Source organism: Cuculus canorus, chromosome 1 (genome assembly GCF_017976375.1).
Source record: "Cuculus canorus isolate bCucCan1 chromosome 1, bCucCan1.pri, whole genome shotgun sequence".
Lineage (NCBI taxonomy): Eukaryota > Metazoa > Chordata > Aves > Cuculiformes > Cuculidae > Cuculus > Cuculus canorus.
The window spans coordinates 181,975,514-181,991,002 of NC_071401.1; the positions used below are offsets into that span (position 1 = coordinate 181,975,514).

Here is a 15,489-nt window from a genome sequence, read left to right on the forward strand (position 1 = left end):
AGCCCTTCCAGTGAATCCAGTTCATCTTGTATCCTATTTGAAATACCAAACCTTACCATATTTAGACAATTTAGTTTATGAAATAAATTTCAGCACTAGCAGTCATCCGTGAAATTAAAGCAAATAGTAGCATAGTACCTCTGTCTCTGACAACTGCACCCTGAAGTGCCCAAATATGAAACAGCTTGGTGAAAGTAATAAACATTTTATTCACATTTTTGCTATATTAATTTAGGGTTTCCTTTATTGTCAAGAAACATTTTGTGGGGAAAAAAATATATTTAAAACATAGGATCATGCCACCTACATTGAATTGAAGCTCCAAGTGGAGGCCAGTAGGTGCAGCAGCAAGCTGCTAATACTCATCCTGAAAGGAACTGATTTGAAAATGTTTTGCATATTCTCCCATTATACTTTCTTATACCTGATGAGCAGCCAGACACTTGATTCTCCTTTTCTTTCTTTCCTTCTGCACTTTCTTCTGCTTATCACTTTCTGCCTTCCTGCCAAGCCCTCACCTCTGACTCTGTTTCCATCTCCATCCTTTTTTTCTCTCTTTACCACAAGGCTATAGCATAGCATTGCTGGAAAAAGTCAACAAGTGGTTTAACACATAGTTTCTGAGAACAAGGTTTTTCCTTCTGTAGATGATGGCTACCTGACTCTGGAGTTTTGATGTGTTTAGAGATATAACACAATGAATAGTTCCTATCTTCACAAGTGATTCCACTGAAGCTTATGGCATTACCAATCAAAATCGTGCTAATGACCCAACTCAGAATATAGCTTGCATTTTGCTTACTTTTAAAAAAATCACGTGAGGAGCCAGTAATACTCAAAATGCAAAAGCAGGTATGTTTTTTCCAGTGAAGGTATAGTCACCTGTTGTTTTTCTGCTTGTGCTTTTAGTTTGATTGCACAGAATTACTCAATAAAACAGCTCTGGAAAGCACTATGACTGGGAAGGAAATACAGCCTCTTTCTATAAGTGTTTATTTTTTTCAGCCAAAAATCTGAAACTAAAATCAAATTGATCTGGATAGTCCGAATGCAGAAGATTCATGAGTTCTTTTAAGGAGGATAATTGGGGCCAGGAGGTGAATTCCAAAGCTTTCCTGGAGAGTAATTGCAGCCCATTGACATACTGTGCATGTTTTGGCTGCATCAGAAATGTTAAATCTGTATTTGGCCATGAATAGATTGGAGTTTGTAGTTTACCAAATATTGTGGAGTTTCTGTTACAAAACAGAGCAGTAATAATTTTTCTAAGACAGCTGACATGCATGAGACAGAAAAGAAAAATTATTTTACTTCCTTCCTAAGCTGGAGCCTGACAACAACGGGTTTTTTCCCCCTTTTTTTTCTGTGGAGTAGTTGCAGCTGTTTCGGCATTTCTTATTGTGCTTGTTTTCAGAGTGTGACTGGGAACAACAGGCTGAAAGTACAGCTGTTGGATGCAAAGTGAATCAGGTATTTCACAGTGGTTATTTGATTAGAAAACAGCACCCAGTCACACTGCGGTACTTGGGGAATCAGATTTTCAGCTGGTGTAAATCAGCTTTACTCCACTTGAGCCCAAGATGCTATACTGAGAATATGACTCACGACTGAAAAAGACACTTTCATTACCAGACAGTATTTTGTAAAATTATAGTTTGTCAAAAAAAACCCACTGTGATATATTGAGATAAAATATCTTCTAATTTTGCTCAGTTTCAAGGCAGTTTTGTTTTGGTTTTTTTCTTTGCCTGGAGCTTGGTGTTATTTCAGAGGGTGACTTTTGAGTGATGAAGAAAAGAGCAAAGTTCTCTGGGAAGGGGAAATCTTTCTGATAGCCCTGGGGAGAGTGGAATATGGGAAAGTTTTAGGAAATTTATTCTGAAAAGCTCACATTTGGTCTGGCCTTAAAAATGAACAAGAAACCAATGTCCTTGACTTATGCAGAGGCTGGTTTTCGGCATAAAGCTGTGTTTGGAAGCAGAATATTGCGTGTGCTCCTTACCTTTGAAGCTGGCCTCACAAAGGTAAAGCCCAAGCAAATGCGTAGCTTGTTGGTGACCTTCTTGAGAAAGAGAGGGATAGAGAAGTTTTCACTGTATATTTTAAAACTACTATGGGCAGCCATTGTCTTTAAATGCCATTTTGGCAGCAAGGCCATCTTGTCTTTCTGACTATAAGAGTGAAACTCAGTGCACAGCGGAGCAGCACTGGGCTGCATGCAGAGTGAGGAACTCCCCGTGTGCCCTTCCATCTTCATGGGTCAGTAGGATGTTCGCCCTGTTGCCCCTGGTGGTAAAGAAAGGGTCTTCCCGTGGATAAATATACACCCTGAGATGCAGTCAGACACATGCTGACTGCAGTCCTGTCCAACAAAGCTGGACATGAGCCAGCTCTAGCTGAGATGCCAAGTGTTAGCAAAACATGGTCACACACTCTCATGTCTGAGCAGATTCTAGACTGAAAATGGCTTAGGGCACAAGAACCAAAGCATGATAGCACAGACAAGCATCATCAGAGTGGAGCACATCACAGAACAGGCCATTCACCCTTCTCAGGGCCTCTCTGCGCTTCTTAGACACAAACCAATGCAGAATAATAATGAGCCTTATTCTAGGGACCCAGTATATGCCAGTATTTTTAATCATATTTTAAGTCAGAAAGGATGTATAGGGTCAAGATAATGGTTCAAGGAGCACAATCTCCTATCTTTGTGAGGGGCTAAGGTGCAAAAGGGGGAGTTATGAGGCAAACAAAGGCACACGATACTTCTCCCAGTACCCTCCTGCTTCTGGCACTCAGTGGCCCAGAGATTCCCTGAGCTGGAAATTGCACCAATTCTGATGATTAAATAATCCTTGATGGACTGCTTTTCCATCAATTTTGCTTTTTATTTTTAAATTATTTGTTGTTTTGCCCTCCTCAGTATGCTGTGCCAATGACTTCCATAATTTCATTCTGCTTTGAAAAAGGAAGAGCTTCCTTTGGGGTTTCCTTAAGCACCAGTTTTATAATTTCATTTGGTGCCCGTGATTCTGTCTGATGAGGAATAGGGACTGAGCTCTCTCAGATCAGTGGCCTGGGAAACTGTCAGATGCTGAGCACAAACCTGTTGTCTTTCACATCCAAGCAGACAGAAAACTTGATAGTCACATTCATTTCCCAGGAATAGTTATGATTAAAAACAAACATCACCACTAACCAAACTGTAACACACATCTCATTTCCCTGAAAAGAGAGAAATTAGCATGTGTTTAGCTGCTTTAATAGGTTACATGCCAGGGAACATAATGCATACTACAGAAATTAGTATAGACAAAAATAATCACATCTGCTTTTTATTTGTAAATGCAGTCAAAGCTTGAAAAAACTTGGCCTTCATTCAGCATTGCTCTTCTCTTGCAAACAGCAGAGTGGCAAGACCTCGCCTCTCCAGGAATCAAGGCTCAAAGCCATGATGCCTATGAGCAACATGAGTTGATGCAGAGCAAAGATGCAGAGCTTTGCAGCTTACAGCATTCAAATCCAGTTTATACCGCAGCATATTGGAAGCCATTTCCACATTTGAATCAATCTAATATCTTTTGGTCTAATTCCAGTCCTACTAGACAAGCAGACTTGTAACAAAACTCACCAGTGCAAGAGGCAAGCCATGTTGAAGCAAGCATGTGGAGGTCAAGAAATAAATGAGCACAAACTTTAGAAAGAGTGATAGGATGCCTATGGAGTCATTGGAAAGACTGTCCTCAGAGCCTGCTGCTGTCCTTCCTCAGCGGTCCCACAATTCACCTGGCTTTTCAATACTGGTTGTCTGACATATTTAAAGCTAAATGCAAACTATGCACACATGCATTTGTAGGAATGTGAACAGTTGCAGTCTTTCCCACTTTATTGTTTTTGAACCAACAGAAAACTGTGGCAAAGTCTACATAAGTAACATTTTTGTATGTATGTAACAGTTTTATGATAGCAGTTCTGTCGGTGGTAAAGAATATATCTTGACGCTCCCAGAAAAGATATCAGCTATTGCATAATGTAAAATCCATATAGTCAAATTAAAATTAACACCTGGTGCCAAATAGCTGTTTTGAGAGCACACATGTTTTAATATTCAGTTTGAGTAGAAAAGCTTACACCCTTCGGACGAGATCCATTATACTCTCCATGGATTAGAATGATATACAGCATTTAGAGGCTACATATGTGCCCTTTGCAAGGCTACGCTGCATATCCCTGGGCATTTGAGGCATTACACAATAAAGTTAACCCTGAGCCTATCTCTACTGGGTAATGGCCTACACCTGCCAGACATCTATGGAAAAAATAACAATATGATACTTAGATGGGATTGCTTTTAGAAGGCCTCTCATTTTTTGCAGAAGATATTTCAACATGCAGACAGTAACATTTGTAATTCAATCCTGCTGACTAGCAGAACTGAGCATCAGAATGATTTTCAAAAGAAGCTGTTGCATGCTGGTTTTCAGCTCAGGTTATTACAGTCCTAATTTGCCATAATGTGCATAAACGAACCTAGAGTCAAGTCTTCTTACTTAAATTAATACTAGCTGATGGCAATGAAAGAATATTTAAACTAATTATTTTACTGCTCATGGACCTAAGTGATCATTGAGTTCCAGTATAAAGTATGTATTAATTAGTATATTCATTAATTAACTATTGGTTGTTATCTTCATGGAAGTACTCTGAACAGTTCTGGAAGTTCACATACTTTTTTGTTTTTCTCATAGAGGAAGATTGTGTGTACTTTGAGAAATATGTCTGGGGTTGTAGGTACTGATAATGAATGCGATTCTCCAAAATGTTGTTTGTAAGAACATCAGAAGAGCCACATAGGTTTAAGCAAAGTGTCCATCTAGTTCAGTGCTCTATCTCCAGCAGTGGTGACAAGTGATTGCCTAGGGACCCAGTCAACATACGTAATACCTTCTGCTTCATGCCTCCAACTGTTCTCCGTTCTGGGGATTTCCTGAGCTATTGGTTTTTTTGTCTGTTTAGCTCTTTCCATGTACATGTCGAGTTTTCCTTTGAATGTGTATTCCTCTTGCATTCACATCCTTCAGCAAGGAGCCAAACGGTCCTCATGTATGGCTAGGGAGCCTTAGTCTTGTGTTTGCTTTGAACCTGACTCTTACTTTTGTCTTTTGATGGTGTTCAGTACTTTTAGAAGAAAGTGAATGGTCAGTTTCTGCCCACTCATGATTCTGTATGCCTTTTTCATAGTGTTTCCACACCTACCCTATGCAGTCATTGTTCATTACAGCCTTTTGATCATCTTTTTTACCCTTCTCTGAAGTTTTTCCCATTTTAACGTACACTTTTTGTCATGAGGCAACCAGAACTGCACAGAGAATTCAAGGTTTGGGTAAGCCATGAATTTGTGTGATATCAGGATGTTTTCTGATTTGTTCTCTAATCCTTTTCTAATAATTCCTAAGTGTTTGAGGGGGGGGGGGTTGGCTGCTGCTGAGCAGTGTGATGATGGTTTTATGGGACTATCTGTCATATACACTTTAAATTCATCTTTTTTGTTGTACTTCACCTGCCACTTTATTGCCTTGACATGCTGTCTTGTAAAGTCCTTCTGCCATTCTTCATAGTCTGTACTCCTTGAATGCCTTCAGATCATTTCCAAACTTTGTCACTGGACTAATCAAAGACAACTCCAACCCCAGCACAGACCCCTTGCAGCACCTATGGTGACTTCTCACTAGTGCAAAAAATGACCATTTATTGCTAAATTCTGTTTGTTCTCTTTTAGTCACTTATTTATCTGTGCAAGACCTTCCCTCTCTAGTAACTGCTTGAGTGCAGGCACATAGATATACTTCCATTTCTCTTACGCTGTAGAAAAATGCTTGATTATTAAATTAATTATTAAAATGTAAAAACCCCCAACACTACCCCACAAAAATACCCCAGACAAAAATGCAAGCCAGCACTTTATTGTCTGTGTAAAGAGAAATCCTTCTGTAGTACTGAACCACTTCCATGGCAGAAGTTGCCACTATAAGTGGTGTGTCCACAGTAGATTAAAGGCACACTGTACACATACCAGCCAGTCCCAAGCAATAAAAATCAGAGGCTTCTGAGAATGACACTAGAGTCCTAAGTAGCCTCTTCTTCCTGCTGTAGAAGCTGTCTTCAAATTCCCGTTTCTTCAGGATTATGCTGGATAAGGGTAAGATAGGATTTCAAGGACTAGGCTGATGCGTGCAAAAACTGCATAGTTATATAGACCAAAAAGAGGGGGTTTGCATCTAGTATCTGTTACAACAGCACTGTAGGCTGGTAGATTAGTTCTAAGCAAACTCCAGACTTTCACTTCATAGTCTTAAATGAGTAAGGAAGTGTAATTTGAGCTCCCTGCGTGTCATGAGGTCAAAGTCTATTCACTTGGGCTTTGAGCAGGTGATTTGACTATCAGCCTCAGTAAAATAAAGGTCAGGCAGTGTTTGAAGTACTGAGTAATTTTTCCAAGACTGTAAAGATGGGATCCAAATTTTCATGTATTGCCCTGAGGTCTCAACACAGTTGTGTTTAAAGGGTTAACACTGTGGCTCAATCAGAAGGAATGCCTGGCAATAAGAGAAAGCCTGGATTAATGATAGAAAAGAATTCTTAGCATTTTATAGCAGTGGGTATTCAAGATGAGACACGGCTAATGATCAACTAAAAAGGTATTTGCAGCTGTGGTGCTACCTCTCCCCATAATGCTAACATTAATCAAGCTTTTTCATGCAGCTTTGCAGTCCATTCTATTTTTCATTGTCCTGAATACAAAACCAGAGCTCATGCCCTAATACACTGAGTCAGAGACCATACTTCTGTGTCACAGAAAATGATCAGACCTTATTGATTTCTAAAAGCTACACTTTCTGTACTGTGAAAAAAAAACCCTGTAGCAAAGTCTTTAACAAAGCCAGTTTCATTTTAAAGTAGAAAAAACCCTCTTATAACCCCAAACTGTAAATACTTGGGGGATGTGAAACACTTAACTGCCATGAATTAACTGCTCATATATTTTATTTAAGTCTTGAATTACAACAAAACATCAGCTGTAATTACAGCATCTCTAAGTCTAGTTTTGGAGTTAGCCATCTTGTTGAAAGACCTTGGCAGTGTGAAAAGCCAGTGAAATCATGTAAGTCAATGTCCTAGCTGTTCTGATGCTGCCTTCGGAGTCAGAAGAAAAGCTTCATTATGATGAAAAATTAAACATTTGACATACAAGTTATTTCCAGAATGGCTTCAATATTTTTAAATAATGAACCCCATTGAATCTCAACTTCTCAGCAAATGTTGATTATCTAAATTCCTTAAGTAAACTTCATGTGATGCAGCTTTTGAAACATGAACATGATCTACCCTCATGTAAACAATCCTCTGCCTTTGTTGCCTGATGCTATCACATTTGAGCGCACATCCTTCTGGATCGCAGGCCCAAGCCTATAAAATTTTGCTATCAAATATCCACCCCAATCTGCAGATGCTTTATGCCTGTGCTTAACAGCCATGACTCATCCCATTAAAGTCAACAAAGTTACAGTAGTAAAGTTAAGCGTGTGTTTGCAGGAATAGGCCCAAGTTCTCAGAGGTATTTAGGTAACTCAAGATGCAGAGAGATGACTAGTGGGGGAATTTCATGCTGGTGTGACTAATCTCCATAAGATCTGCTAAAATCAATATATATAGAGAGGGCTCATGCACAGGGGCTTCAGGACAACTAAATTAGGCTCCTGTTTTGGAACATCTTCCAAAGAAACCTCCAGGTCTCCTGTCATTTAAGAAGTGCTTTGAGTACTCTGCCCTGGACACCCTGCTCTGGCAGAAAACAGCATGAACCAGACCTTGAGGTGCCTTGCCACGTCTTGCAAGGATCTTGCCTGCAGCGACAGCCGCCTTCCTAGCTCTGGGAGTTGAACTCCGTGTGCTTGTGGCTGTGTATCACTGCTCACAACAACGATCTGCTCCTGCCCCTGCTTTGCGCTCTAATAGTCGCATGTGTATCAAGACCAGATACTGTTGACACAGGCTAAAGTTTACTTTGCAAACTGATGCACCGAAGTGAAAATAAGTGGAAGTATCTGACTTTTGAAGGCCTGGAGTTTTAAGATTCTTTTACATAGACATTGTAGGCAAAATTCTTCTCTCTTAAATGTGCAGAGCTGACTAACTGACCCATCTTCATTTTTTACTGTTGATTTATAAATAACTGAACTTGAAGGGCTATAGAACATGCAATGACTCCTTCATATTTTAGTAAATGTGATGTATTTTGAGGGTCCTCCAACAGCCATGATTCTGCTGTGTTAAATGAAGTAGATTTTATAGTGCTTTAATCAGATCATGATGGAACATTATGCAAAATATTATGCAATGTAATGCAAAGTAATTAATGCAAGCAGAGAAGTGGTAGAAACATGAGACCGCTGAGCAGCATGCATTTGTGTCACATGCTGCCTGCTGATTTTCCCAATTTCTATCTTTCTTAGATAGTGGTTTCCCGGTCAGAACCCACAGCTCCACATGTCAGCTTTCAGCTAGACTCCCACCCTGTCTCTCCTCAAGTTGTTGTCGAGAATTCATTAGCAGATGATGGCTATACCCTGGTAGTGACCGGGAGAAAGGTGAGTGGTTCATAATCTAATCCTTCTGTGCACTGTGTAGATCTCCCTTCAGAGTAGCAACTTTCAGTATGAGCAGCTATTCACACTGCTGTTTTATTCTCTGCATCCTCCCAGCCCTGCCATTCCCTTGGGAACACTGGAGAGGCAAGTTTCCTCCAAGATTTTTTTTTCCCCACTAAACAAACTGACAGCTTAATATTGAGAAATGTTTAAATAATGTAAGAGCTGTGATATAAACCAACAAAAGCCAGGAAATGCAAATTTTAAGGCTGAAACACTGTCCTTAATTCAAGTGCTTGCAAAGAAAAAACACACAATGGCTTAAGGAAAGAATAGTGCTGAGAGTTTCCTGGTTTTTGTTGGTTTGTGTCATAACATTATAGCTTTTTAAGGAGTGGTGTGTATGCAAGAGTTCAGTGTGTTTAAAATTGGGAGTCAGTATTCACAGGTCTGAAGACTGCTTTACATGTAGTCTGCAAAGGGTTAATAAAAAATGAAGAGCTGTCATAAATATGCTATTGTCATGAGTAGATATGCATTGCAGAATGACTTTAAAACATCAGCAGATAATATTACAGACAGTCCTAAACCGTGATCGTAAGCAATAACTTGACCCCTTGAGTTCTATAAGAATTTAGAAAAGATGCAACAGCCATTAGTAAAGATAGGTATTAATCATTTACTAGAAAAGTATGAGGTATTTGTAAGAGCAGTCTTCAAGACAATGTCCAAAATAAGTTTAAGGAAGGTACTGAAATGTAAAGAAGTATGATGGACTTACATAGTAATGCAATTATATACCAGCTTTAATATTTGGCTAAAAAGAATTCCTGTATATTTAGAATGACTATTATCGTAACTATCTTGATTTTTGGAATTACTTAAATACTATATGAATAGATATAGTATAGTTTTTAAGATGGTAGGTGTTAAGCAACAAGTACACGGGCAGTCATGTGCTGTAAGTGTGTCACAGATACTAGTACAACCTTGCCAAAGTTGAAATAGCCATCATGCCTATTTTTACAAATGTATGAACTAAGGCATACTGAGATCCACTGTTTTTTTTCCAAGAACTAGTGCAGAATTAGGAGGAGCACAGTGCTGTTTTTCCATCAGCAAAAAATGCTATCTTGCTGTAAACACCAGATGCTGGTGGTAACTGTACGTAACATTAAGATGCCTTTAGGGTTTCTCCCAAGTGAATTTAAAATCATGTCAGTTAAATTACTTGTAAGATCTTATAATTACTGAGCTAAAGAGAAGCCGAACTGCAGCTTGCACATCTCAAACCTGAGTAGCACCACAGTGCGTTGCATAAATAGTGACTCTCCTTGCCACTCGACATGTGTATTAAAAGGAGCCGTGTGCCATGTCTGTCTGCCAACAGGTGACGAAGATCCCGTTGCAGGGGCCAGGCTGCCACCACTTCGGGTCCTGCAGTCAGTGCCTGCTGGCACCTCCCTTCATGCAATGTGGCTGGTGCAGCCAGAGGTGCCTCCGGTCTACCGAGTGCCCTGACAGCACCTGGACACAGGACACCTGCTTGCCTCGGGTTTATGAGGTAAATCAGTGAGTTTCTCATATTTATCTTGAGAGAAGAAAGCGACTCTGTGGACGTCTACCATTTATTTTTATGCACTTATGATAAATTAAGTGCCTGCTTTCCTGAACTTCCTCACGGCTTTAGTCTGTAAAGCCTCTAGCTGGATGCACGTGCTCTCCCTGGATGCTGCAGGCTCAGGTGCTCACAGTGGATGGGTCTGTCTGATCATGGGAGAGCCCTGGCCCTGAAAAGCATTCGTGGTGGGGAAACAACATGGGTCTGAGCCAGCCTGGCAGGGGTCTGATGGGAAAAGCCAGTCACAAAAAGAAGCACCCTTCCCCCCAGACCTTCCTCAAAAGGAGGAGGTGGAGGAAATTGCTTTATGCCAACAGCTGCCACAGCCTGACCCAACGCGGGAGGTCTCCAGCCCCTGCTCCTCGTCCATCCACACGCTGGCTCCAGTGATGGAGGAAAGGGAGGTGTTTCCCTGTGGGGAAAGGTTCCTCTATCCCCTACCTAAGCTCTGCAACAGAGCTGTGAGCCAAAACACCAGCCTAGGAGAGATGTTTTCTCCTAACTCCCCTCCCCAGTTCCTTGTTACCGTGGAACCACTTGCCACCGAGGGGGATGAGCCTGTAGATGTAGCCCTGCCTGGGACAGGGACAGCCGGAGGCTGCTGCCAGCCAGCCAAAGCCCATAAAGAGTGTGCAAGAACAAAACTACATGGGTGAGCACAGAGCTGCACTGATGCGTTCCTGTTTTAATTTAGCTATGGTTAATGCAAGACTCCCATTGGCCAGCTGTAGGTGTAGCCAAATCATCCGTGTGAAGTGTGACATCGCTGTGAAGGCAAAGGTCTATAGGGCAGTTAACAGACTACAAAACCAAGGGAAGGACAAACATAAAACTTTTTGTGGTAGCACTTATACCCATTTACTTTTGTTAATCCATTTAACCGTGTAGTTAAAAATGCATTTTTCTTTGTGGGCATATGGCTTATAAATGGAGATGAAAATTTGACACACTAAGGTCTCAGAGAGAAAGGAAGTAAAAAGGGTTTTTTTTAAATAAGTAATGTATTTCTTTCAATCAGACAGATGATTTCATGTACAACAACTTTTTAAAGAGTAGATGGGCAAACTGCTAATAATCTAGAAACAAATCTGGAAATACATTAAATACAGGTTATTTTTTCCTTTCCACATTCACCTTTCAGATACAAAATTTAGGATAAACACAGGCAAAATGCAACAAGCAAACAGTGAAGCGTTATAGGAATCAAAACCAAAATGGGGAAAGGAAGGGAGGGGGGGTGTTTGCTTTCCTTCTATTGACATTTACCTGCAGGCAAAGGAGATGTAGAATATCTCTAATGCAGAATGTGAATAGTTTACTTTCACTCTATACAAGAAGACATTTATTTCAAAAAGTATGCATTAGATGATCAAATAGTCCTTTCTGGTCTTAATTTATATGAGACTATGAATCATCAGTTCAAAGGGATACACTGCAAATTAGCGCCGATACATTTTTATGTACCTCTGCAGGATCAAGCTACCCAAACCTATCCTGCATAGCTTGTTTAGTCTTTCCTAGAACTCAAGCACAGCTAACAGCCCTTAGTATTTTTTCTCAGCAGAACTTTCCAGCAGTGGCTGTATATTGCCATGCCTCCAAAAAGATTTCTAAGGGTCTGAACTGCTTACTTCCTGATTTTCAGAGGTGCTGAGCTCATATAGCCCTCTTGAATTTCAATTATGAGGCTGTGTGCTCAGGATTTTTAAGAACCAAGCACCTGGAGCCCATGCAGAGGTGCTCAGACTGAGAGGTGCATCCTCAAAGCCACCCCTGCAGTCCCTATGAAGTTGCTGGGAGGACTCATCCAGGGGAGTGTGCCTTGGACGTGGCGTGGCGGGAGCAGGCATGAGGCCAGCCAGCTGCTCCCCTTCCTCACAGGGCTCAGCCCTGCCTGCTCAGCACAAGCCCAGTCTACCCCGTAATGAATATGGATCTGTGGCACTGATGGATCTTAAAATGAATCTCAAATTACAGCATGCCCGTATTGGTGGAAGTTGCTTTTAGAAGGCTCGTAAGGCAAAATATGCAGCAGAGTTCTTAAATCCCATTGGACTGCTAGCTGTTAAGACAGATTTCATGCTCTAGTGGGCCATGACATTTAACATTATTACTGAAAAAAATATAAAACAGATTATTCATCATCTTCTGATCTGTCTTAAACTCATATGCATAAAATATGAGAAACAAGCTTGTTTTGTTCCTAACAAACAGAGGATGACCTGATTTGCATAGTATCTGAAATTCAGTCTCAACTCCCCACTAATGTTTTGCAGCTTTCAGAGGGACAGATTGCTCGAGATGTGTCATACGATCACTTTAACCTGAGGGGAACACAGAACTTCTCCAAGTCAGGTCCAACAGACATTAACAAAATCTCCAACAAAGTTTTCTGTGGTTATTACATAGACTGGTGTGCAATGGGAAAAAAAAAAAAAAAAGATATTTTTTTTTTTTCCCCTCAGGAGGGACAGCAGAGAAGAAACCTAGCTTTTTCCTGTGAAGTCCTGCAGATCCTTTGTCTCTCTGCCCTGCTCTAAGCACTTTTCCGTGGATCCATTGGTGGTGGGGAACAGCCCCACACTCCAGCCTTTGGGGGACTACAGAGCTCCAGCTCTGCCTAGGCATCCCCCCTGCTACAGACACATCCTGACCACAGCCTGGCTCCTACCCCACGCCTTGGCGCCATACCCTACTCCCATCCACCGCCTTTGCCTGCAAAGAGGCATGATTTGTCAGCCTGGATGGGCAGTGCTGGGGAACTCAGAGGAGGTTTCTCGGAGATCACTACGTGCTGGAACAAATTGCAGGTGTCTGCATGCAACGTTCAGGTCGCGCTGAAAGGTGAACAGTGTAAAAGAAGAAATAAATCGATCTCCCTTTTGGTTCTTTGTTGTGGTTAAAAACCTGACATGGTTTGTTGTTGAGTCATTTTAGCTAGCTTTTATCTCAGACATATCAAGAACATTAGGCCTTCTGCTGCCTGTTTAGGTTTGAGTTTTTGCTGGAAATTTCAGAAGTGTCCTGTATGTGTTCTTGCCTCTTAATTGAAATTAATGGGCCATTGAAGCTTTGATACATAGATACTTTCTTCCAACAATTTATAAAGCATGTGAGTGGATATCAGCATAATGGCTGCTAACATAAACAAAAGAAAAACACAATACGTAAAATTTTTCCAAAAAGAAAAATAGAAGTTAACTTTTTCTCCCTTAACCTGAAGTCCAGAGAGGAGTAGGGACAAGCAGGACATCAGGCCTTGCAGCAGGAGTTACGCCATCTTATCAGTGGAGTTTCCTTGCTATAGAGAACTTTTGAACTCTAAATTTCACAGCATTTATAACTGATTTGGGTTTTGCTAACTTCCTGTTACTACCTGCACAATGTAAGCGCACAGAAGATGCTCATGTTTGCCCCAGTTGAGGTTCACTGTCCATTCCTGTCAGCTCTCTCAAGAAAATGTCTGTGAAACTACATTTGACTCAGTGGTTTCATTGTACAGAACAAATGGAATAAAATTAAAGAAATTAATAAAAACAGTCTGAAGGAATTCCTGCAGAACAGAAATAAGGCAGTGTAAGATTTAGTTTATTTTTTGGTATCTACATAAAAGTCTTGTCTCCTAAATTTGCTGGCAGAACGTAGTAAATACTTTCACTGTCGCTCAATTAAGGCATGTGGACTGCTATCACAAGCCTCTTTTGGCAGATAAGATCACTCAAAACCAGTTAAGTATCTTCAGTTTTTATTCTGTATGACTCTGTGAAGCCTGATTTTGATGCCCTTATTTTGCTAACTTATGGATTACATTTCAGACTCTTCAAATGCCGCACGTCAATGCATTATTGTACAAAACATGAGACATCCTGTACCCCCACAGAGCAATTCAAGTTTTCGCTAGCATTTTGTTACTCCAAAAATAGCTGGTGTGCTGAGATATTAAGTAGAGTGGAAAACTAGAATCTGAAGTCAATCCAGATTTTGAAGAAAAAAACCCAAAGAAATAAGGGAAAGTTAAACTTCAGAACAGAGGAGACTCCACGGGATACAGTACTGCTCTACGCTCTTAGCTGCAGTGTTGTGTGTTAGGGGGCTGTGTGAGCATCACTCCTTTTTTATGGGATTTATGTAAAAGTACTGCTCCTGCATAGGTTCACTCTTCTTTGCTCGTTGAGAGCTGATTCAAGCTCATTAAAATAGGAAAGATTCCTACTGGCTTCAGTGCATTTTGGATCAGACTCTTTGTCTGGTTTCTAATGGGGGCAGTAAATTTCCTTGTATAGAATATATGGTATAATTCTTTTGAAGTATTCTTCAGCTGCATTTCCATCTACAATAGTTCATTTGTGAGAGTCTTGGAGTATGACTACAAGAGAGTTGAAAAGAAATGTGCTGTCTTACTGGATTTCCAGATGAAATAATAGCCAAGTATCTCTCAAACACTTGCCTTTCAGCTTGAAACTGAAGTTGAGTCCTTTGAAAGGCACAGCTGTATTGCATTTTAGGGGCAAAATTACGTATCACTAAAGCATTAAGTCTAAGACATTTAGGCACTATGACGACAAGAAAAAATTTAGTTTTCCATTCCCTGTTGTTTGTCCCATGGTACTGATATGTTTGCAAAGTTGTGCAGCATTGTTAGAAGTCCCCATAAACCCAGAATCAATGTCTTTTTATTTATTTTTTTTTTTACTGGTGGTACTGGCCAGTAAGTACTTTTTCGGAGCTTGTAAGACTTCTATAGTGTTCCTACATTTTTCCCACCATTGTTATATTTTACAGGACAATTTACAATATGCAGGAAAAAAAGCATTTCCTTTATAGATTGTCTCTGTGTTTCTGAGAGGTAGTTTATTTTTAACTTGGAATTAGAAGTGAACAAATGTAAAAGATTTAAGGAAAGAATAGCAGAAGTCACGTTAACTTTATCACAGCCAACGCAGTATCAGATTTTGGTGTCTTTGAAGCTACTTCACTCTGAACCTGACTTTCATCAAGCTGACAAAAAAAAATGGTCATTTTGGAGCTCTTTTGTGTTCAGCATTCAGCTTCTAACAAAATAAGTACATTGTATGTTTAACATGCCAGAAATAAGATGTGAAAGACAAGAACGGCAGGATTTAAAAGTCTATTACAATGCACAGCTTGTTCAGTGCCCCTAAACACCATCCTTCAAAGCTTTCTAGTATAGGTTTTGTTATTTATTGCTACTGTCAGAGA

General features: G+C 40.4%; 1 protein-coding gene across 3 annotated transcripts in view; it reads left to right on the plus strand.

Annotated features, from left to right (window-relative positions):
* The window catches only part of MET (MET proto-oncogene, receptor tyrosine kinase), a 100,011-nt gene that overhangs the window by 47,137 nt on the left and 37,385 nt on the right, over positions 1-15,489 (plus strand). For all 3 annotated transcript variants that reach the window (XM_054082826.1, XM_054082810.1, XM_009566651.2), the window contains exons 4-5: positions 8,514-8,648; positions 10,039-10,212. In XM_054082826.1, coding sequence (XP_053938801.1) covers positions 8,514-8,648; positions 10,039-10,212 — 309 coding nt within the window. The remainder of the gene's footprint in view (positions 1-8,513; positions 8,649-10,038; positions 10,213-15,489) is intronic.